The sequence below is a fragment of the Apodemus sylvaticus genome, chromosome 19 (assembly GCF_947179515.1).
Source record: "Apodemus sylvaticus chromosome 19, mApoSyl1.1, whole genome shotgun sequence".
NCBI lineage: Eukaryota > Metazoa > Chordata > Mammalia > Rodentia > Muridae > Apodemus > Apodemus sylvaticus.
In genome coordinates, this window is record NC_067490.1 from 54,060,605 (window position 1) to 54,086,638 (window position 26,034).

Below are 26,034 nucleotides of genomic sequence, written 5' to 3' on the forward strand. Positions count from 1 at the left end.
AAAAAAATCATACATGACCAGTGAATGTTATACATGGTGAAGCTTAGAATTTATGTGGTTATCCAAACAGGGTCAATGAAGCAATTTAGCAAAATTTAGCATGTTTTTATTAAAAAAAATCTTAAAAAATGGTTACAGAGCAAGTGTAGTATAATGAAGACGACATACTTGATGCTAATGCTGTATTTCATGATGAAAAGCCAACCCCCACCTCTTTTTTTGTATAATCAAAGTACGTGTATGAAAGTGTCATAATGAAACCCATGATATTTTCATATCAAAACCTATATTGATACATACGAATAAAATGTAAAAAGATCAGTATCAACACAAGATATATGCTGAGAAAATTTGTGCTGAGCTGGGATCACTAAAGCAAGGACACGTATCACTCAGGGGAAGAATGGCATAGCTGGAGGCCTCATGCTTCCTGATTTCAAACTATATTACAAAGTTACAGTAATCAACTCATCATATCAGCATAAAACAGAGCCTAAAAATAAAATTATGCCTACTTGATTAGCTAGCACACCAAAGCACAGCCTCAGGAAAGGCCAGTGTCTTCAGTAAGTAATGTTTGGAAAACTGGAATTGGATACCTAGCTTTTGATTGATACTAAAACAATGCATTGGACCTCTGTTGTTTCAAACACAAAAATTGCTTGACTTGAGTGAAAAACCGTAGACTACAAAGTTTGAAGGAGAAGTGATAGAAAATGTTGAAGATGTGACACAAAACAAAGCACCCACTGTGTGCCCCTAGCAGAATGCACGTTAGAATAGTTATTTGGAAGACAGTCTAGGAGATCTTTAAAAAAAAAAAAAAACAACTGGTGTAACCACATCCTGTATTAATCCCATTTCCTGGGGATTAGTAAATCCCATTTCCTATGGGAAAGTAAATCAGTGTCTCAAACTGTAATGAAACATTATTTACAATAGTGAAGGAATGGAATTGACCCAAGTGTCTACTGATGTATGAATGGCTAAAGAAATGTATATATAACCTAATATCACTCAATGTAAAAAGAAGGTAATCTTGCAATTTATGAAATAGAACAGATTATGGGAAATAATCTATGTTTTCACTTGTATGTAGAATATAAACTATTCATAGTCATTGGAGTGGAATGGTAACTGCCAGATACTGAAAACTGTGTACTGTTGGTTGGAGTATAAAGTTTCAGTTCTAAGATGGATATGTTTGGGATCCTAATCTTAAATATGATGATTGTAGATAAGCGACAACATGTGTGCTTGATATTTGTTGAAAGAAAATTTAAGCTGTCATAACAGATGCCAATCATTAACCAAGAGAATTGATGGATGTATTAACAAACTTGCTTGTGGTAATAATTTTACAATGTGCACTTACCTTGTTATATATACTTTAAATATATGATGCTCAACTAAGATATAGAAAGGTCCAGTGCATATTGTTTGCTATCTCATCTGTACCATTTGAGTTTTCTTCACTTCTCTGTATTTAGAAGAAATTGTAAACCTTCCCTCCTGCTTATGTCTACAGTGTGGACCGAGCTAACTCAGCAGAGGATCTTCAATCTTCAGTTTCTTTTCACAAAGCCATTAATATAAGTCTTCTTATAGAGTACACATGTTTTTTGGTGTCTTATCAACATATCTACATAGTTTCAGGGCACAGCCAAGAGTAGGTTGGGCAATGCTTCCTTTTTCTAGATCCAGAATAAAGCAGAAAATACCAGGCAAAGCTGCTTCAAGGAGCTGGAGCAGGTGACACAATCTGTATGCATCTAATTCAAATCCAACTAATCTGCTCCCGACATGTGGACGACCTGAGAGTGAGTCGGAGCACAGTGTTGCTCTGGCTGCTATAACCTTTACTTCCATAATTAGCATTCACATCAACACCAGTGGTTCTGGAAACCCAGGGCTTACTTATTGGGTTGCAGCTACTTAAGATTGCCACAGCAAGCTGGTACATCCTTGATCTTTACAGCTAGAATTTATTGGATTTAAAGGCTTTAGTTAAACATTTATTTCATGTTTATTCCTACTTGTTTAAAATTATCTGTGCAGTGAAAATGCTTATAAGTCCATAGGAATTTGTCTTTGAATTTACAAAAGGGATGGATTACAGATCTCATGTTTGGGACTAGCTCTGTACCTGATGGGAGATGCCTTATACAAAGACACTGGAGGAAACTTAGCCCCTGGTCTGGCATGCTGATAGTGTTCCAGGTACATATCATTTGGACAGCAGATGACATGTCTATTATGGTCACTTTTCTGGGACAAAGGAGTAAATGAAATCCCAGAAACACCTTCGTCTCTGGGGGTGTATTATGAGACGGCCTGTGTGTGAGTGTGTGACTTGGTATCTGTGTGTGTTTCTAGTGCTTTTTTCAGTTCTTTATTTTTCTGTTTGTTTTGTCCTATTCTGGTTTCTTTATATTTACTTTTTAAATTGTTTTTCTAGATGTCTGCTTGTATCCTAATGAGAGAGGGCCAGAAAAATTATGGATTTGGTGGTGAGGAAGTAGGAAGGATCTGAGAGGAGTTGGGGAAGGGGAAACTGCTATGGGAATATATTGTTTTAAAAAATATTTTAAAGTAAAAAGAGTATTGAATTTGAAAGTGTGTAGTAAATAAACTCATCTACAAGAGATTGGAAAGCTAATACTAATTTAAATTATTAGAAACTAAATGTTTGGGTTATTTCTTTCTTCATTTTAGAAAGAGGTAAACTATCAAGTTCCCAAAATCAGTATTTAGGAATGGCCTAATGAAATATTTTCTCTGGACTGGTGATACACACCTCATTGGTGAATGCTTGTCTATCATGAGCAGTGATCTGAATTCCATACCTAGCATCTTACACTAAAAAATTAGGGGAGGAGGGAAAAAGGTTGGAAGGAAGGAGGGAAGGAGGGAAGGAGGGAAGGAGGGAAGGAGGGAAGGAGGGAAGGAGGGAAGGAGAGAGAATGCTTCTTTTAATTATTTTTAAATGACTTTTATTTTATTTATTTTTTTTATGATCCAGTTGTTGTCCCCCTCCTGGTCTCACTTCCCACAATTCCTCATCACATTCCTCCTCACCACTGTCTCCAGGAGGATGTCTCTAACCTCCCCCACACCCTTCCTCCCCACCCTCCACCTAGGTAGCTCTATTTCCAATTTTCTGAGGAACCTCCAGATTGGTTTCCAGAGTAGTTGTACCTGTTTGTAATCCCACCAGCAATGGTGGAATGGTCCTCTTCCTACACATCCTCACCAACATGTTCTTATGATCTTAGTCATTCTGCTTGGTATGACGTGGAATCTCAGGGTCATTTTGATTTACCTTTCTTTGATGACTGAGAACTTTGAATATTTCTTTAGGTGCTTCTCAGACATTTGAGATTCCTCTATTGTGAATTCTCTATTTAGCTCTATACCCATTTTTTTGTGTGTTTTTGGAGGTTAGCTTCTTGAGTTCTTTATATATTTTGGATATATCCCCTCTATCAGATGTGGTGTTTGTGAAGATTTTTTTTCCTAATCTGTAGGTTGCCGATTTATCCTATTGACAGTGATGCCTTACAGAAGCTTTTCAGTTTCATGAGGTCCCATTTATCAATTTTTGATCTTACAGCCCGAGCCATTTTAATTCTGTTTAGGAAGTTTCTTCTGTGCCAGTGAGTTTGAGGCTCTTTCCCACTTTCTCTTCTATTAGATTCAGTGTATCTGGTTTTGTGTGGAGGTCCTCAATCCACTTGGACTTGAGCTTTGTGCAAGGTGACAAATAAGGATTTATTTTCAGTTTTCTACATACAGACCAGTTGCCCTGCACCATTTCTTGAAGGTGCTTTCTTTTTTCCCTATATATTTTTGGCTTCTTTGTCAAAAATCAAGTGACTATAAATGTGTGGGTGTATTTCTGGGTTTTAAATTCTATTTAATTGATCATCCTGTCTGTCTCTGTACCAATTCTATAGAGGTTTTATCACTGTTGCTCTGTAGTACAGCTTGAGGTCAGGGATGGTGATTCCCCCAGAAGTCCTTTTATTGTTGAGAATTGTTTTCACTATACTGGGTTTTTTGTTTTTTCAGATGAAATTGGGAATTGCTCTTTCTATACATGTGAAGAATTGTGTTGAAATTGTGCTGGGGATTGCTTTGAATGTGTAGATTCCTTTGGTAGAAGGGCCATATTTACTATGTTAATCCTACAAATCAATGAGCATGGAAAATCTTTCTATCTTTTGAGCTCTTCTTCTATTTCTTTATTGAGAGACTTGAAGCTCTTGTCATACATATCTTTCACTTCTTTGATTATAGTTACCCCAAGATATTTTATATTATTTGTGACTATTAGGATGTTGCTTCCATATTTTCTTTCTCAGCCAGTTTATAATTTATTTAAAGGAAGGCTATTGATGTGTTTGAGTTAATTTTATATCCAGCCACATTTGCTGAAGTTTTTTTTTATCAGCTGTAGAACTTCCTGGTAGATTTTTGAGGTTGCTAATGTATACTATCATATCATCTGAAAATAGTGATATATTGACTTCTTCTTTGCCAATTTGTATCCCATTGATCTCCTTTTGTTGTCTTATTGCTCTAGTTAGAACTTTGTATACTATTTTGAACAGATATGGGGAGAATGGGAAGCCTTGTCTTGTCCCTGATTTTAGTGGGATTGCTTCAAGTATCTCTCCATTTAATTTGGTATTGGCTGTTGGTTTGATGTATATTGCTTTTTATTATGTTTAAAATAATAGGCATGGGCCTTGAATTTCTGATCTCTCCAATATGTTTAACATGAAGGGGTGTTGAATTTTGTCAAATGCTTTTTCAGCATCTAATGAGTTGGCCATATGAATTTTTTCTTTGAGTTTGCTTATATAGTGTATTATGTTAATGGATTTTCATATGTTGAACCAACTTTGCATCCCTGGGATGCAGCTTATTTGATCAAGGAGAATGATGTTTTTGATGTGTTCTTGGATTTAGCTCTCTAGAAGTTTATTGAGTATTTTTTCATCGATATTCATAAGTGAAATGGTCTGAAGTTTTCTTTCTGTGTTGTGTCGTTGTGTGGTTTAGATAACTGTGGCTTAATAAAATGAATTAGGTAGTGTTCCTTCTGTTTCTATTTTATGAAATGGTTTGAGGAGTGTTGGTATTTGGTTGCCTTTGATGGTCTGATGGCCTGTTAGAATTTTATGCTACATCTATCTGACCCTGGGCTTCTTTTATTTATTTATTTATTTATTTATTTATTTATTTGGTTGAGGGGTTTTTAGTGACTTCTTCTATTACTTTTGGCGATATGGGACTGTTTACATAGTTTAACTGCTCTTGATTTAACTTTGGTATGTGGTATCAGTCTAGAAAACCATTCATTTCATCTAGATTTTCCAGTTCTGTTAAGTATAGGCTTTTGTAGTAGGATCTAATGATTTTTTTGAATTTCCTGAATTCTGTTACTATGCTTCCTTTTTTATTTCCGATTTTGTTAATTTGGATGCTATCTCTGTGCCCTAGTTAGTTTGGCTAGGGTTTCATCTATCCTGTTAATTTTCTCAAAGAACCCGGTTTTGGTTTTGTTGATTCTTTGTATCATTCTCTTTGTATCTATTTGGTTGATTTCAACCCTGAGTTTGACTGTTACCCTCTACTCCTCTTCCATGTTTTTGTTTCTTTTTGTTCTAGTGCTCAGGTGTACTGTTAAGTTGCTAGTGTAAAATCTCTAGGATCTCTCCAATCTCTTTACCAGTATACTTAGTGTTATGAATTTTCCTCTTTGCACTGCTTTCATTGTGTTTCATAAATTTGGGTATGCTGTGTCTTCATTTTAATTGAATTCCAGGAAGTCTTTAATTTCCTTCCTTCCTTCCTTCCTTCCTTCCTTCCTTCCTTCCTTCCTTCCTTCTTTCCTTCCTTCCTTCCTTCCTTCCTTCATCAAGTTATCATTGAGTAGAGAGTTGTTCAGTTTCCATGGGTATGTGGGTCTTCTGTTGTTTTTGTTGCTTAGTCCATGCTGATCTGATAGGATGCATGGGATTATTCGAATTGTCTTGCATATGTTGAGGTTTATTTTGTGACTGATTATATGGTTAATTTTGGAGAAGATACTATAAGATGCTGAGAAGGTATATTTTTTAGTTTTAGGCTCGAACTTTCTGTACATATCTGTTAAATCCATTTGGTTAGTTTCTCTGTGTCTCTGTTTAGTTTCTGTTTCAATGACCTGCCTATTGGTGAGAGTAGGGTGCTGAAGTCTATGACTATTATTGTGTGGGGTTCTATGTATATTTTGAGTTTTAGCAGGGTTTCCTTTATGAATGTGGGTGCCTTTGCATTTGGGGCATAGATGTTCAGAAATGAGACTTGGTGGATTTTTCCTTTGATGAATGTGAAGTGTCCTTCCTTACCTTGGTTGATAATTTTTGCTTGAAAGTCTATTTTATTGGATGTTAGAATAGCATTTCCTGCTTGTTTCTTGGGACCATTTGCTTAGAAGCTTTTTTTCCCAGCCTTTTACTCTGAGGTAGTGTCTGTTTGTCATTGAAGTGTATTTCTTCTATGCAGCAAAATTCTGGATCCTGCTTGCATATCTAGTATGTTACCTTATGTCTTTCTATTGGGGAATTGAGTCCATTGGTATTAGAAATACTAAAGACAGATGATTGTTAGTTCCTGTTATATTTGTTGTTGTAGGTGGCATTATGTGTATGTGATTTCCTCCTTCTGCTGTTGTCGTGAGATGATTAATTATGTGATGTGATGTATGTGTGTGTTTGTTTGTGTGTGTGTCTGTGTGTGTATGTGTGTGTGTGTAGGTACCCTCCTTGTGTTGGAGTTTTCCTACTAGAATCCTCTGTAGGGCTGGATTGGTAGATAGATATTGTTTAAATTTGGTTCTGTCAAGGACTACTTTTGTTTCTCTCAAAATCATTTATTACAATTGAGTTTTGCTGGGTAAGGTAGCCTGGGCTGGCATTGGTATTCTCTTAGGGTCTGCATGACCCCTGTACAGGCTCTTCTGCCTTTTAGGTTCTCTGTTGAGAAGTCTGGTGTAATTCTGATAGGTCTGTCTTTATATGTTACCTGGCCATTTTCCCTTACAGCTGTTGATATTCTTTCTTTTTCTGTGCATTTAGCGTTTTGATTATTATGTGATGGGAGAAATTTCTTTTCTGGTCTAATCTGTTTGGTGTTCTATAAGCTTCTTGTACATTTATGGTAATCTCTTTACTTAAGTTGGGGAAGTGATCTTCTATGATTTTGTTTAAAATTGTTTCTGGTCCTTTGAGCTGAGAATCTTCATTCTCCTCTATTCCTATTATTCTTAGGTTTGAACTTTTCATTGTTTCCTGAGTTTCCTGGATGTTTTGGGTTAGGGGTTTTTATGTTTTGTATTTTCTTTCACTGTTGTGTCAATATCTTCCAAGGTATCTTCTAACCCTGGAATTCTTTGTTCTATCTCTTTTATTCTGTTTTCTTATATTGCTATCTCCTGATCTCTTTCCTAGGATTTCCATTTCCAGGGTTGCCTCCATTCATGATTTCTTTATTGTTTCCTCTTCTATTTTTAGGTCTTTGTCTGCTTTGTTTAATAATTCCTTCCCCTGTTTGATTGTTTTATTGTATTTCTTTAAGGGAATTTTCCTCTTTAAGGGCTTCTACCTGTTTACCTTTGTTTTACTGTATTTCTTTCAGTGAGTTTCTATAACCTTCATAAAGGACTCTATTATCTTCATGAGATAGGATTTTAGGTCAGCATCATGCTTTTCTGGTGTGTTGGGATATCTATGGGTTGTTGTAGTGGGATAACTGGCTTCTGAAGATGACAAAGTATATTGGCTTCTGTTGCTTATGGTCTTGTGCTTGCCTCTCACCATCTGGTTATTTTTGGTATTAACTGGTCTGGGTGTCTCTGTATGGAACTTGCCTCCAGTGTCCCTGGGTTGCTGGAGGTCTCCTAGGAGACCTATGGTCTTGGCTGCATCCTATCTCCTGGAAGGCCTTTTCCCTTTAGCCTATGGGTCCTTTTCCCTGTCTGCAGCAGACCTCCTTGGAGGCCTTCAGACTACAGGGTCTTCAAAGAGGTAGACTCACTGATGATCTGCCCTGGTGGAAAGCTCAGGCCAGAGGGAGGCAGAGTTCATGCTGAGCGGATTGGTCCTGAATCTGTTGTCCCGACTGCTGCAATTATTTGGAAGGGTCCCTTACCTGTTACCCTGGGTGTAGCATATACCCTAGGAGGATTTCAGACTATGGGGTCTTCAGAGGGACAGACACACTGATGATCTGCCCCGGTGAAAGGCCCAGGCTGGAAGACCACTTCCTATTATTAATTTTTTAAATATTTTAAAAATATCTTTGGGACCATATGATAAATTAAATAATTTCTCAGAGGGATCTTTCCAAGTATTTGTGACATTTATATAGCAATCACATTACACTTATCCTTTCTAGGTATATATTTTATGCAGAATTCTTGTTTCTTATTCTTCTGACAATGATTTATAGTTGAAGCAGAGGTATCAAGTTTGTCTAGAAGGATACCAAGAATGTAGAAAGTGATTCACTTTTGGTATTCATCTCACAATTACAGAAATGTTTTTGGAGCCCTAAGTTCTTTCAAGTTAGAAAAGTACTCCATTGTTTGCCTGTTGTACAGTTATGTGATCATAGGCGCATGCAGTCAGTCAGCCTCAAATTAATAACTTGCATTATTTTCATTTTATTATTTTTTATTTTTTATTATTTTTTTAATTTTTTTTATTTTCATTTTTAAAATTGCTCCTCATCCCCAAGGAAACCTCTACCACTCCGTCTCTGTGTAAGGCAGAGCCATGTTTTAGACAGGACTCCTGACTAAGAGACGCATCCCATGCAGTGATCTTATTCTAATGGACATGCCATAGCACTTTAAGTCTTTCACCATCTGTTCTTCCCATAGCAATGAATGAAAAAAATTACATATTTTATGTTTCAGGATTACATTAGTAAAAGTAAGATAAAAGTGATTTAAAAGTATGCATATGTTCTCAATACACTACAGTCTGCATCTGCGATTTTTTTCTCTCATGATTCAGACACAAATCAAGAAGAAAGCTGCTTGTGCTTGATCCCATGCAAGTTTTTCATGGAAAACAGAACTTCACCATCAGAGGGTCTCTTAATGCATTTTGCAGCGAAAAATGATCAAACCTCAATGAGCTGCTAGAATAAAAATAGATAACTGTAACATCTATTGTTGGAACACCTGGCATTTTTTTTTTTTCCTGAGCCGGATTGCAGGACACTTGTCTGGAATACTGTGGAAGCAGACTGGATTTTAGCACTGATAGCACAAAAAGGAGTGTCTAGGAGTGTAACCTTTCGAGAGTGTTAGTGATTGTGGGACACTTAGTGTGATTGTGAAGGTCACTTAGTAGGGTGTACCAGTTGGAAATAGTCCCTTTTGTATAAACATTAAAGGAAGGATGTTGTTACTTTTCTCTTTTCTAATCTTCACGTATCTACAGGGGTAGTGGACAGATAGAGGATTCTGGGATTTCTCTTTTTCTCTTAAAAAGAGAGGACATTGAATCCCATTTACAGATGGTTGTGAGCTACCATGTGGTTTCTGGGACTTGAACTCAGCACTTCTGGAAGAGCAGTCAGTGCTCTTAACTGCTGAGACATCTCTCCAGGCCCTTGACTTGGTTTTTATGATCAAAGATCATAGTCGCTAATGAGAATGAAGATGTTTGAACAATTAAGTTTAAGATTTGTTAGATCAAGTTTCTATTCAGGAAAATGTATTTTTATAAAGGACTTTGTTTCAAGTCATTTTATAAAAATAAGACACATCAGATTTTTTTTTGATTTTTCAAATATTTACTTTGAAATTATTGAATATTTAAAGAACACTAACACTACTATTTATAGTTTATCTACATACACTGTTTACATTCCCAATACTTAATGGTCTCCTCAATTTTCTCTACCATGATTTTTTCTCTACTCTCACTTTATATTTTTTTTCTGGATCATTTGAGAGTAGATGCATGATGGAGGCTTACCTAAACCTTGGTATTTGTGTATTTCATCTGGACATGGGCATTCTTCCAGTTAACTTCAGTATAACGATCAGTCTGCAGAAACTCACAGTGGTAAAACCCTTAGCCTCATATTACAGATGGAAAGCTAAGGCAGCACTGTTGTCAAAGTGTCTGCAGTTTCCTGGCAGTACATATTCCCACCCAGGACTTTATATTGCACATAGATGTTGTAGATTACATTTTTTTTATTTAAATAGATCCTTGTTTTCAATACTTTTCTTCTATGTTATTGTCTGTTTTAGAGAAAAAAGCACAGTTGTTTTGTGTATTTTTTTTGAGTTTGTGCTGCATCTCAATTGTTCACTCCAATTGCCTGTTACCGCTAAAGTATTCCCATGAGCACCATCACCAGAGTATGTTCACCTAGAGGCCTCTGGCATCCATCTGAGTTGTTTGAAGATGCCAATGTTTATCACCTGGCCAAGGTATAATCTGTTTTCTCCACTACATAACCACTTCTTATCTTTTTCAATTGAAAAGAAATTTTTTTGGTTACACTCTTGAAGACCTTAAAAGTTGTTTACGCCTTATGAAACTCTCTTGATTCCTCATCTGTAGTCATTTATGCTTAAAGAAATATTTGTTAGGTTGGTTACAGGAATATTTTCTAAACTAAATCCTCCTTCGACACACAGCTGATTGGCACTGTTCTGTGGGGAAGGCCTGCTCTCCGCTGTTTGTCCATTTCTTTGCTGATCATAAGCTCACTGATGTTACTGTGTTTGGTGCACTTGAATCTTCTGTTACTGCTTTTATTTGCCTTTGCTTAAATCTTCTCTATTTTGACAGTGGAAATTCGTTAAAATTGGTTTCTATATCTTTTTGACACATCTCCAGAATCTTGTTTTTTTTTTTTTGAGCACTTTCCTACTTTATGCCTCTCCAAGGTATTTCAGACTCCCCTCCTTCCTCCCCCAATCCTGGATTAATTTCTCCAATGATCTCTGTTCTTTCAGAGAAGAATGATATTTAGAAACAAAGATACACACATTTAGTGTGATTATTCTCTGGGGCGCATATCATTGCTTTTAGGCCATTTCAGCAGATAGTGTTAAGAGTTAGCTTCCTATTTTCCTCCTTTTCAGTCCTTCTCCTTCCTGGTAGGAACCGATTTGCTTGTTCTTTGGTTTATACATCTGGTGTTTATGTAAATATTAGAAGATATAAATGTTTTACTTCTCCTATATTTACGTGAAAGGTAGCATTATATTATACACATATATATGTAATCTAATATATCTATCTATCTATCTATCTAATGTATATATATTAGATATTTTTAAAGTTTTATTTGTTTTATGTATATATATATATATATATATATATATATATATATATATATATATACACTGTAGCTGTCTTTAGGTAAACCAGAAGAGGCCATCGGATCCCAGTGCAGATGGTTGTGAGCCACATATGTGTGTGTGCATGTGCGTGTAAGAGAGGTATATGTGGTGTGTGTGTGGCACATGGAACATGTATATGTACATGAGTGTATACATACCCATGTACACAAGAAAGCCACAGTGATGGTTTTGGTGTCCTGTTCTGTTACTTTCTTATTCTCTTGGGCTAGGGTCTCTCACTAAACCTGGATCTAGGGTGATGGCCAACAAGTTCCAGTGATTCACAGGCACATAGGATCAGGCCCCACTTTTATATCAGTATTAGGATTTGAATTCCAATCCTCACACTTGCACAACAGTCTTTATGTTTTCAGTACATGAAATATTGTCTATCATCATTGTAGTTTGATGTTTTGTTTTGTGATTAGTTTAAAAAACCTTGTTTCTTATTTGTAATGTAAGCTGATTTAAACTTATTGTCATCATTGATATATTTTTCAACACTGTCATATTATTTTCTATTACAGATGATGTGTGCTTTTTTATATTTTTTGATTTATTTTATAGCTATTTTAGTTAAAATTTAACTTTGATATGAATATAAGTTCATATGAAATTGAAGCATGTAATTGATAAAATTGTAAATATATGTGCTATTTTACCAGAATTGTCACAATACTTATAATGGTAACATCTCACTAAACTGCAATATGTTATCATAAAAATGATATTGCATTGTTATTGCCAAGATATAGAACATTTAACTCCATGGGGACCTTTTCATAGTCACAGTGATTTTTCTTCAGTTTTGTTCTTAAACCCTAGCAAGCACCTATAGATTTTTGTATCTATTTTTAATCTTGCCATCAAGAATTTTATATAGCTGTAACTGGTATCTCGGCCCTGTCACCTCAGCTGTTCAACTGTTCAGAAGGTTGAAAAGGAGGACTGCAATGTCAGAACATGCCTGAGCTAGAAAGTGAGCTCAATCAAGACTAAAGCCAGGCAATATGATAACTTGTCTTTAAAAAAGAAAGAATAAAAAGAGGGCTAGAGATATAGCTCCTTGCATGCATAAAACCCTGGATTTAATTTCAAGTTCTGAGGAAATAGAATAATAACCAAAGAATGGTATATAATTAGAATTATATAACTCCCTAAGTTTGGCTCTCTCTTCCCCAAGCATAACTCTTTAGAGATTCATCCATGTTGTATATATTAATATTTCATTCCCTTTTATTGTTGAATAATGTTTCATGGCAGAGATCCAGTATGTTTTACTTAGCCATTCACAGTCTGAAGGATTACTGGTTTGTTTCTAGTTTGGGGTTGTTAAAATTAGAGCATATTTTGATACAGTCTAGTCATAAACTGATTGTCTAGAATTCTGAAAACAAAAAAATTAAAGAAAGAGAAAAGCTCTGCAATAAGAATTCAAACTAAAATCAAGCAATCATTTAAATAGGGAAAAGATTTTTTTAAAATATTTATTTACCTATTTTATTTATGAGTACATTATTGCTACCTTCAGACACACCAGAAAAGGGCACCAGATCCCATTAGAGATGGTTGTGAGCCACCAGGTGGTTGCTGGGAATTGAAGTCAGGATGTCTGGAAGAGTAGGGAGTGCTTTTAACTGCTGAACCATATCTCCAACGCATAGGCAAAAGATTTTAATAAATGTTTCTTCAAAGAAGAGGTACAGCGATCATTGAAAAGGTTTAAGATCACCAGTCTTACAGAAATCCTAATAAAAATCTCAGTGAAATACAGCCTTGCACCTTCACTACAATGGCTATGATACACAGATAAGTTTGAATGTACGCATGTACCCACATACACGTATACATACACACACAGACATGTATACATGTACATAGATCCACACAGCAAGGAGGTAAGAAGTGTTGATGAATGCTCAGAAAAATTAGAACATTTTTGTGTATGGTGTTAGTAGGAAGGCACAGTGTATGTAGCTTCTTTGGAAAATAGTACGACAAATTTTCAAAAATGAAAAGTGAAATTTTCATATAATTTAGCAGCCCTACTTTTGTTCACAATTCCCTCAGTGGACTGAACTCTACAGAGGAGCTATTGAACCTTAATCAGAGATCTCTGTATATGCATGTTTATTATAAAAATGGAAACTGGCCAAATCATCAGTAAATGAAAGGGGAGGTAAAAAATGTCATATAAACAAATGAACTATTCTACATCTTTAAAGTGTAGGGAAATTATGATGCAGTCTGTAACATGGATAAACCTGAGGACATTTTGGTAAGTGAAATAAGACAGTTACCTAGAGGCGTGTTTGAGATACTTATAATTGTCAAATTCATAGACACAGAAAGTAGAATGGTAGTTGCCAAAGGAAAGGGAATAGAAAGGAAGACAGTTATCATTTAGTGACTATGGAATTCAGTTTTCCAGGATAAAGAGTCCAGTCACACTTCGTTGCAATGGCTATGATAAGCACATGAATATGCATACACACACACACACACACACACACACACACACACACACGCACACACACACACACACGCACACACACACATGTACAGACACTGGCACAGAATTGTGAAAATACAGTAATGGCACCAAACTATTCATCTAATACTTGGTAAGATGATAAGTTCTATTCATATAAAAATAATTTTAAAAGAAAGAGAACAATGGGAAAGGACCTAGAAGTCAGGGTAGAGGATTATTTTTTTTTAATATTTATTTTTGGATTTGTTTTTTTGGAGACAGGGTTTCTCTGTATAGCCCTGGCTATCCTGGAACTCACTCTGTAGACCAGACTGGCCTCAGAAATCCACCTGCCTCTGCCTCCCAGAGTGCTGGGATTACAGGCGTGCACCACCACCGCCTAGCCTTAATATTTATTTTTAATATTTATTTTATTTTATGTGTATGCATCCATGCATGCATGTAATATATGTCACATGTGTCCCTGATACCAGAGGGGTCCAGAAAAGGGCATTGTGCTCTCTGAAACTGGAGTTAGAGGCAGCATTGAGCTGTCATGTGAGTGCTGGAAACTGAGCCCAGCTCTACAAGATTACTAACTGCTGAGTCATCCTCCCAGTACCAAAGACTCATTCTTTTAAATAATTGTCAGTGGAACTCTTAAGTTAAGGCTCATTTGGTTTTGTTTTAGAGGCTACTCCATCACCATTTACACTGGTCAGAAGTCCGTCAAACATACATTGGTGATATTTCCGTGGATTGCTTTTGGGTCCTCTGTAATATTCTGTTAGTCTGATGACCTGTTCATTGCTGTAGAGCGGGGCCTAGGAGAATGGAGCCGATGGGTGAGGTGGGCTGAAGCCCCAGGCAATAGCCTACTTTATTCAGAGCATCAGCCCCAGGTAGAGATGAATCACATAGAACAAAAACATGTTTCTTCCATAGAAGCATATCAACAAATAACATCAGCCATTTGTTAATAATCTGAATAATCTGAAGTAAATTCACTCTTACCCACTACACCTGGGAGGGTCATGAAAACACATTCCAAGAACAATTTTATGCTTTTGAAGAAACCGAATTCACAGGACTTGTCTTGTTTTCTTGGATTTTTTTTCACAAACACTCAGATTTCTCCTTGCATGGCTTCATTCCAGTCCTGGGTTCTAACAACCACCTACGTATGTCTCTTAGAAATTTACTAGTAGTGATACAGTGTGTCTTGATGTTAGACAGACACATTATCTTAATTTTTCTTTTCCCAGTTTTTAACAATTCTAGTTCCTTTGTTAGTCATATAACTGTCAAACTTGAAAAATCTCAACCATTTTCTCTTTATTTCTTTTAATTTTTGTTCTTTTAGGTGGTTTTATCCTATTTTCTGTTTCCTTTATTAATTTTTTTATTAAAATCTATCCAGTTTTTCACAGTATTTATTTATATATTATGGAATTGGGTGTGAAACCTCAAATTACACATACTCGTTAAGCTCTGTACTACTGAAAACAAACCCAGCCATGTGGTAGGTATTTGTGGTCCAATTCTAAATGGACCTAAGTCAGACTCCTAATCCCAGGTAGCACCTAATTCATGTGCAGCAATGCATGTATGTTTGTGTTTAGATGTGCAGCTCCAGATTGGTTTATATTACTTAATTCAATGTACAATGAAGCCTTACAGTTTTTATTTTTGGCATTGTTTGATTAGAATTTTATTCCTCAAATGTTTGTATTTCCATTTTCATGTTTTGTCCATACAGAGGTTTATATGAAGCTTGATGTTTTGAGTTGTGATGCATGTTCTCATCAAATAATGGTTAAGAATTGTTCAAAAATTTAAAAAGAAATATTTCAAATCAAACAATGGGGATTTAGTATTCAGAACAAAGTTTATATATTGAGTGGCATTCATTTTAAAAAGAAATTGAGGCTAGAAATGCTAGTGCAGGTATTAATTCCGGCACTAGAGAAACAGACGCAGGTGAGTCTCTGAACTGTAGACCAGTCTGATGTACATATTGAGTTCTAGGACATTCAGGGCTATACAGTGAGACCCCATCTCACAAAACAAAAAAAACCACACACACACACACACACACACACACACAAACACACACTCAGACAAAAGCCAACATAAAACAAAAAAGGAGTAATTATGTATCAGAGTTTTATTTTTGTATGCCGGTAAAACTTCACTCATTTTTCTTAAAATCCAAACATTTTTATCTTAACTTCAACTGTAGTGTCAAAACAGTTTTAAACTCATGGTCTTAAGAGTGCCACTCTGCTATGCCTGCTCGAATGTCTTTAATGTTATAGTTTCCAGGCTATCCAGGCTATTGACAAGAGGTTTCCTCTCAGATTCTTTTCAGGTGTTATTGAAATATGTGCTTCATATATGCCTTGGTTGCCTCCTGTTGTATTTTCTTCATGAGCTGTTCTCTGCTGTGATATTACTTTCCCATATACACTCAAGGAAAGCTTTCCCCACTCAACAGGCTCAGAGGTCTTGACTGGAGTACTTCAGAAAAAAAAAAAGGTCTAGTTTATACTTATAAAAACAAGTGATGTCTGGTTGACTCCTAGCTTGGAACAGCAGAGATGTCTAAGCCTCTCTGAGGTAAGCATTGTTGAAGAAGAGACAAATGTCCAATTCAGTTCCCAACTCAGGAAGAGTAGTGTTTTTAATCCTTGCTTTGTTGTAATTGTTATGTTGTGGGAAGAGACTGGTGTGATGGGAGAATGGGTTTGTGGCAGGGAGTTATGATACAGGCATCAGAACTCAGGCTGCCTTGGTGTTTCCATGTTCAGTCCTGCTTGGAGACAAGTTAGACTTCTTTTTCTTAACAGAAAATGCTGATTGCTCTTAAGTGTTCATTTGGGAAATAATAATTAGAATGGCCATTCCAAATTCTTGAAATTCTTGAAGTTGAAATTTGCATTCAGATTTGTCCTGAGTGTGACTCCTATTAACATAGTTTTTGGTTGCCTGACAAGAACCGGGGTGCCTCATCTCTCTTCCCAAGAGGCCTGAGTAGAGAGAGTTGCTTGCTTGCATCCAGGTAGGAAGAGTCAGGTTCTGGGTGGGCCTGTAGAAGGTGGGACATTTGCTTTGTCCTGTGAAGGGCTCAGCCAAGATTATTTGTTTAACTAATTAGTGACAAAGGTAGTGGAGCACACTTCTCCCTGTATTGCTAGTCCCCTGGTGGACTAGGAGAGAAAGTGTGCTGTGGACTTCAGCATCTATAAAGCAGTGCTTCCTGTCTGAATATATAATATTGTATTCAACATTAGTTCCTGTTTTCTCTTAGCTCCTTAAATTCTTTTTTTCTTTTGCTTGTGTATGACTGTGTGTGTGTGTGTGTGTGTGTGTGTGTGCTTGTGTTCAGATATATCTGAAGGTAAATGCATTCCACAGTGTGAATGTGTAGTAAGAGGGTTATCTTGGCTGTTGGTTCACACCTTTCTCCTACCTTGTTGGAGACTGAATCTAGTTTGCTGTTGTGTGTGCTGGGAATGTCTAGCTTTATGTCAGTCATGAGGATTCTATAGCTCTGATCCTCATTCTTGTGTGACAAACGTTTCCCTGGCCATCTCCTTGTTTTAATGACAGTGTTTGACTTCAAGTATAAAATTGTGCTTTGGAGTCCAGGTTTTTTTGGAAAAAAAGAATGAAAACATTGGAGCAGTTCATTCACATATTAAACAGAAATGTTTAATATCTGCATTAGAGTGGTTATGGAGACCACTTGATAAATGTAGGTAGACATTGGCATTCAGCAAACAAATATCAAGTTCTCAATAAATTATCATAGCATATAATCTCTCCTATCTAAATCATGATTGGTATTAAGGAATTTCTGTCAGAAATTAATATACTACCATTTTTATGTGTTTCTTTTTGCCATTTTTTCTGTATTTATTTTAATTGAAAACACATTTTTCATATCCTCTCCTAACTCCTCCCAGACGCTTTCCTTCCCCTCACCCAACTCCATGCTCTTTCTCTTTAAAAAACAAATGAACGAAACCAAACCAAACAAGGAATACACACACACACACACACACACACAAATAATACAAACCAAAATATAAAAGCAAAGCTAAACAACCAACAAGATTAAAAAAAGAAAAGCCCAGAAATAAAGCAATATGAGACAAAAAGCCTACCAAAAATACCATTGAGGGTTTGTGTGTGTGTGTGTGTGTGTGTGTGTGTGTGTGTGTTGGGCAACTACTCGTGGGCATAGAACCTGCCCTTAGGTGTGGTAAACCAGTAAGAGTGCATTGGAAAAAATATTTTTTCCTTTGTAAGCCGGTGTCCGTTGTCTAGAGTCTCTTGGCTAGGGGTGGGATCCCCTGCGCACTTTGTCCTCTCAGAGCTGCAACTCTGTGAGGCCTGAACTTATGCAGGCCCTGCTGTGAGCGTGGCCTCAGTCTCAAGTAGTTTAAATGTGCATCGGTCCTCTTGGGTCTGGAAGATGCTGTTTACTTTAAGTCATCTCTTACGTCTGGCTCTGAGAATCTTTCCTCTTCCTCTTCTGAACAGATACCTGCTCCTTGAGGGGAGCAGTTTAGTGAAGATATCCCATTTAGGACAGAGTGCTCCAGAGTCTTTTATTCTCTGTGTATTGCTCAGTTCTGTGTCGTCATGTGAGTTCTCATCTACTTCCAGAAGCTTCTTTGATGATGGTAGAGTGAGGCATAGATCTATTAGTATATTAGAATGTTATCAGGAATCATTTTCTTGCCATGGTTGCTATGGTACATGATTTTCCACTAGGCCCATGGCCTATGTAGTCTCAGGTTCTTAACCACCTAGCAGTGTCTGTCAGGAATGGGCTACACCTCATGTACGGGGCCCGAAATTTTATCAATGAGGGTTGATTACTCCTATGACTTTTGTGCCTCTATTGCACCAGCATATCTTGTACGCAGGCACTGTTGTATGGCCCACACTTTGTGGCTGTATAAATGATTACCTTTCTCCGTTTGTAGCATTTAGAGTACCTTCCAGTACCACGAACTCTAATAAACTACCAATTTTAGTGGCTTAGGGGGACCCTGTAACTGGGCACATTTCTCAGGAGTTCTGAGAAACATTTTATATATTTTTGTTTTTAATAAATTTTTATGATTGCATGTATGTTTGTATGCACCTCTGTGTATAGGTGTGCTGTGCATGTGTGAGTGTGGATGTGGATATACCACACATTGCATGTGTGGAGGATAGAAGGGCAACATGTAGGAATTGTTTCTCTTTCTGCTATGAGATTTGGAGATTGAACTCAGTTCTAGGCAGCAAATGCTTTTTCCCACTGAGTCATCCTGCTGGCTTAGATTTTAAATTTTGTTTTAATACCTGATGTTATAGTTTGGAGAAGGTGATCAGCAGAATTCCAACTAACACAAATGGCCTGAATTCCTCCCATATGATCCTGTGTGTAACTGAACTTCAGAAGCATAACTGTGAACAGATCCAGCTTACATGGGGCAAGGCATTTAAAGTTACGTTGCACTTTAGTTAGGGAAGCACTTAGTAGCTATTCTGTCTTGTACTCATGATGTACCTGGCACAAGTTCAGATGGTTAACAGTTTAGCACAAATTATCCAGGGGCTAGAAAGAAGGCTCCTTGGTCAACAGATGATATTGCTCTTGCTGACTGAAGTTCAGTTCCCAATACTCATGTTAGGTGGCTTGCAACTACCTGTAACTATAGTCGCAGGGGAATTTAAGGCCTCTGGCCTCTGTGGGCACTCATTACTTACATCCATATGCCACACCCCTCCCAGTATATAATTAAAAATAAATATACAAATAAATAGAATCTAACAAAAAGATTAAGGCTCAGAACACTTGGTACCTTAAGCTTTGGTCTTTTATCTTCTTTTTCTAAGAAGAAACATGAAAAGCAAATTTTGGGGGACACTGACATTACACTGGGGACTCTGGCATTACACTGGGGACACTGGCATTACACTGGGGACTCTGACATTACACTGGGGACACTGACATCACACTAGGGACTCTGACATTACACTGGGGACACTGACATTACACTGGGGACACTGACATCACACTGCGGACACTGACATTACACTGGGGACTCTGACATCACACTGGGGACTCTGACATTACACTGGGGACACTGACATTACACTGGGGACACTGACATTACACTGGGGACTCTGACATTACACTGGGGACACTGATATTACACTGGGGACACTGACATTACACTTGGGACTCTGACATTACACTGGGGACTCTGACATTACACTGGGGACACTGGCATTACACTGGGGACACTGATATTACACTGCGGACACTGACATTACACTGGGGACTCTGACATTACACTGGGGACTCTGACATCACACTGGGGACACTGGCATTACACTGGGGACTCTGACATTACACTGGGGACTCTGACATTACACTGGGGACTCTGACATTACACTGGGGACACTGACATTACACTGGGGACTCTGACATTACACTGGGGACACTGACATCACACTGGGGACACTGACATTACACTGGGGACTCTGACATTACACTGGGGACACTGGCATTACACTGGGGACTCTGACATTACACTGGGGACTCTGACATTACACTGGGGACACTGACATTACACTGGGGACACTGACATCACACTGGGGACTCTGACATTACACTGGGGACTCTGACATTACACTGGGGACACTGACATTACACTGGGGACTCTGACATCACACTGGGGACTCTGACATTACACTGGGGACACTGACATTACACTGGGGACTCTGACATTACACTGGGGACTCTGACATTACACTGGGGACACTGACATTACACTGGGGACTCTGACATTACACTGGGGACTCTGACATTACACTGGGGACTCTGACATCACACTGGGGACACTGACATTACACTGGGGACACTGACATTACACTGGGGACTCTGATATTACACTGGGGACTCTGACATTACACTGGGGACACTGACATTACACTGGGGACTCTGACATTACACTGGGGACACTGACATTACACTGGGGACACTGGCATTACACTGGGGACACTGACATCACACTGGGGACTCTGACATTACACTGGGGACACTGACATTGCACTGGGGACACTGACATTACACTGGGGACTCTGACATCACACTGGGGACACTGACATCACACTGGGGACACTGACATTACACTGGGGACTCTGACTTTACACTGGGGACACTGACATCACACTGGGGACACTGACATTACAATGGGGACACTGGCATTACACTGGGGACTCTGACATTACACTGGTGACACTGACATTACACTGGGAACTCTGACATTATACTGGGGACACTGACATTACACTGGGGACTCTGGCATTACACTGGGGACACTGACATCACACTGGGGACTCTGACATTACACTGGGGACACTGACATCACACTGGGGACACTGACATTACACTGGGGACTCTGACATTACACTGGGGACACTGACATCACACTGGGGACACTGATATTACACTAGAGAAGGATTATTAGAACTACCAGGGGTAGTTCATTCATTCAGTGCCTAGGGCTTTGATGTTTGCTATCATTTTTATCTCTTCCAACAATCAGGGGATTTTTTTGTATAGGAATTAGATAATTAAATTGTTGAATCCTTAATGATACAGTGAGTCTTATTTTGGCTGCCTTAGGCCTGTGCGACCTTTGGCACTTACAGAATGAAGTCTGTTTCTGTTTAAGTTGACTTATTTACTATTGATGTTGTCCCTTGTCCCTTTGGTTTCAGTATTCAGGATTCCACACTGAGAGATCTGAATCTGACCATGACAGCCAGTGGGGTGGAAGTCCCCTGACTGATACTGCCTCCCCACAGCTTCTGGACCCAGAGAGGCCTGGCTCTCAGCACGAGCTGTCCTGTGCATACAGGCAGTTCCCAGATCGCAGTTCGCTCTGCTATGGCTTTGCTCTGGATCATTCCAGGCTGGTGGAGGACAGGCACTTCCACACCCAAGCCTGCGAGGGAGGGCGGTGCGAGGCAGGCAGGTACTTCCTGGGAGCGTCACCTGCTGGGAGAGACCCCTGGTGGGGTGCTCGGGCAGCTTTACCGCTTACCAAGGCCTCCCCGGAGAGCAGAGAAGCCTATGAGAACTGCATGCCGCACATCACCTCTGTCCACAGAATCCACGGTAAGGGCGTGAAGATCACCAGATTCCCAGATGGAGGCTGTAAAATGTACACTGAGTCCGTTCAGCTTAAGTGTATTTTAGTAGTGTTAACATATTTATGTCAGACCAGAACAAAGTGCATTTCTCATTTTAAAAACCGTAAAGATTATATTTTAAGCTTCAGTGATTTATAAATTTATTGAATTTGTAGTTGTATTTAGGTTTTTTTTTTCCATGACATTTTCCGTAGTGTCCTCACACAGCAGCTGTTTATCAGTGAGGGTGCCATTGATATGTTGGAAAGAACACCTTTTGTTTAGTGGACTATGACTTTGCTTATAGATGTTTAGCTTTTCTTGGAATCAGTTACCAGAAACTGCCTCCCATCTATGACAACCAAAACACCAAACTGAGAAAAGGTATAGGAAGCGCCAGGATTTTCATCTTGGGTTAGATATACGGTTTCCCCAGCCCATAGAAACGGACATCACGCCAGGCAGTGGTGGTGCACACCTTTAATCTCAGCACTTGGGAGGCAGAGGCAGGTGGATTTCTGAGTTTGAAGGCCAGCCTGGTCTACAGAGTGAGTTCTAGGACAGCCAGGGAAACCCTGTCTCGAAAAACCGGAAAAAAAAAAAAAGAAGGACATTAGGGTTAAAGCTTTGATAATTGGCACTACTTTCTTCAAACTAAATTATTCTGTAAATTACAAAGTAAAAGTAAATTACTTTAGTAATTACTTTTTTTCAAAGAAAATGTGTTAAGAAGAGACTATTCTGGCAATTCTAAATGTGGATCTAGGTGGATCTTTGATGATCTCCCCATTTATTAAAAGTCAGTGTCATTGTGAAGGCCCTTTCAATACCCCTACTCTCAGCACGAGAGCCATGTGAGGCCATGGGCCCTTTGCACAAGGCCCTGTTTGCAAAGGCGTCTGCGAACAAGTTTAACTTCTTTCCATTGCTGCCTTTTATGTTTCTGTTTTTCCTTTGAGTTAACAATCTATTATGCACCAAGGAACATTTCTGTAGTCTGGCAATGGAAATCTAGGGCAAAGAGCAATTACTTGGTAGATAAAGGTGAGAAGAAAAACTCTGGCTTAACCCATATGGTTTGGAAGAAAATTTTAGAAATAAAAGAAGAAAAGAAGAAAGGAAGTAATGGTCTGTGTGATGTAAGGCTACTCTGCCACCATAGGCAGTTTACAAATCTGTTATGTCCCTACCTGATTTTATTTTTGTTTAAAATTTTATTTCAGACTGAGGGTAATTCAGTTTGTGAAATGTATTTTGCATACATTACTCGTCAGGGTTAGTTAGACTTGCCTCTTTTGTTCAGAACAGGTTGTTACAGAAAAATACTAATATTCAGGAGCCTGCTTCAGGAATGCAATATGTTTCTGTTTCAGAAATAACCAGAGTTTCCATTGTTAATGTGTTTACTCTGAAGCTAATGTGTTTGCTCTACTATTGCTAACTAAGTATTTATATTTTTTGATTATGACTCTATAGCTAAATCATCATCCATCCATAAATCCGTATACAAACATTTTTGTGAACTTCTAATTTTCTAAAAACTAACAGAGCTTTATTTAAAATAAACTTAGAATTATGATTCATTTAAGATATAATAGTTCACCTTATGCACTTGTCTTCTTTAAAGTAGATTAAAAAAAACTTCTATGCATCCATGTAATGTAAGTGTGTTCTAGAAAATAGCAGAAACCAAATTGCATTCATCTTTCTCATACTAGTTTGTAGATGTATAGGTTCAATAACATACAGAGAAGTATGAATGCACTTAACTTTATCACTAATTGATACTCTCAACCCATGAGTGAGGTTTATCTTCTAAGAAAATTTTATAAATATTATCTGCAATTAAAGTACAGATTACAGTACATATGAATCCAACATTCATCTGAATTCTAGTACAAATGCCAATATTCTGTCATATAGACCTCTTTCTATCTTCAACATTGCATTAAAATAAAAAATGTAAGATTTTTTTTCCAGGAGAGAAATGTACTTGTGTGTGTGAATTTTGACACCACCTGCTTTTTTTTTTTTTTTGTGTGTGTGATGTAGGTCGAGGTCACTGGGATGAAGATAGTGTGGTCAGCTCGCCAGACCCTGGGTCAGCCAGTGAATCCGGTGACCGATACCGCACCGAACAGTATCAAAATAGCCCACACGAACCTAGCAAAATTGAAACTCTCATAAGAGCTACCCAGCAGATGATTAAAGAGGAAGAGAACAGATTACAGCTAAGGAAAGCCTCTCCAGACCAGCTGGCTTCCATTAATGGAGCTGGGAAAAAACACTCCCTCTGTTTTGCAAACTATCAACAGCCTCCACAGGCAGGTGAGGTCTGCCACAGCTCTGCTCTTGCCAGCTCTTCTCCATGTGACCATATCCAGCAGAGAGAGGGAAAAATGCTCAGCCCTCATGAGAACGACTATGACAACAGCCCCACTGCACTGTCTCGGATAAGTAGTCCCAGTTCTGATCGCATTACAAAGTCCAGCTTAATCCTGGCTAAAGACTATCTACATTCAGATATGTCTCCTCATCAGACTGCAGGAGACCATCCTGCCATCTCTCCAAACTGTTTTGGCTCCCACCGGCAGTATTTTGATAAGCATGCCTATACATTAACTGGCTATGCCCTGGAACATTTATATGACAGTGAGACGATTAGAAACTATTCCTTGGGCTGCAATGGCTCACACTTTGATGTAACTTCCCATCTAAGGATGCAACCAGACCCAGCACAAGGACACAAGGGAACATCTGTTATAATAACCAATGGAAGTTGATGTTTTTCTAAAATATTTTGTTCTTCAAGGGTCTCTGAAACATATTTATAGTCTAAATACCCCATTAACAGCATTTACTATGCCACAGATTGTTAGAAAGTCTAAGTTAAATTTTAGGGTTATTTGATATTAGTTCCTGTGAAATCTAAGAAAACAGTATCAACATTCAAGGTTATACACAGGTAAATGAGCTAAAATGTATACAGAAATTGCCCACATATTGTAGAGGAACTATAATTGATACATTTGAATTGAAAAATACTAATGCAAATTAAGCATATATACTATATGGAAGGGCTGATGGATAAAAATCATTGTGTTGTGACAATCTAGTAGAACTTATACACACAGCTCATATGCTGCTTACAAACTGCTATGTACACTTCTCATGCATAAATATACAAATGCCTTCTTTTCCTTATTGATCGCAAAGAAATACCAGTTCCCAAAATAACTAAGGAAGAATGGGATATATCTCATAAACCAATTTCTTCTTCATCATTTCAAACTAGTCTACTCATTTGGTTCAGGCATAAATTAGAGAAATGGTTCTGGCTGTGGTACACCAATGTGTTACCTGGTATCCATTGTAAGCAATCAGGAAAAGGTGATGTTCCACTTGCTTTTGAGTTAGACATAGACCAGTATTGTATTGGCACAACAGTAAGGAATTTTCTAAGTCATACCACTGATATGTTGGGAGATACATAAAAAATATGATTTACTTAATTTTAAGTGGCTCAGTGAAGGAAAGGACAGAGCAGAGTGTTAGTAAATCTCTAAACAACTTTTAAGGTGGAGGCAAACATTTTGGCGGCTACTATACAGAAGATACTAAATAAATTTAAATCAGTTCACCCAGACAAAATGCTGGTAAGTACACAAATAACCAAAAAAGATCTGTCAAGCACTACATGGCAACAGGATAAGCATTTAAGAACATCTCAGAGCACAGATAGGCCAGTGTGTCAGTATGTGGAAAGTCTCAGGAGAAAGTCTAAGATAAAAGCTTAGGCAGACAAACAAGTGGTTCAAAGAGTGTGTGTGGAAGCCACAGGGAAAATGCTGACTTTCTTTGCTGTTTGTAAACAAGACAACATACTTGCTCATATGTCCATGTGACACAGTAGAAAGTCAAGTGAATCATA

General features: G+C 38.0%; 1 protein-coding gene across 1 annotated transcript in view; it reads left to right on the forward strand.

The window, feature by feature from the left end:
- Nucleotides 1-24,886, forward strand: part of Sim1 (SIM bHLH transcription factor 1) — an 85,130-nt gene extending 60,244 nt beyond the window's left edge. Inside the window, exons 10-11 of the mRNA XM_052164086.1 lie at nt 21,690-22,089; nt 24,156-24,886. Of these exons, the coding sequence (XP_052020046.1) occupies nt 21,690-22,089; nt 24,156-24,886 (1,131 nt within the window). The remainder of the gene's footprint in view (nt 1-21,689; nt 22,090-24,155) is intronic.
- The last annotated feature ends 1,148 nt before the right edge of the window (nt 24,887-26,034 follow it).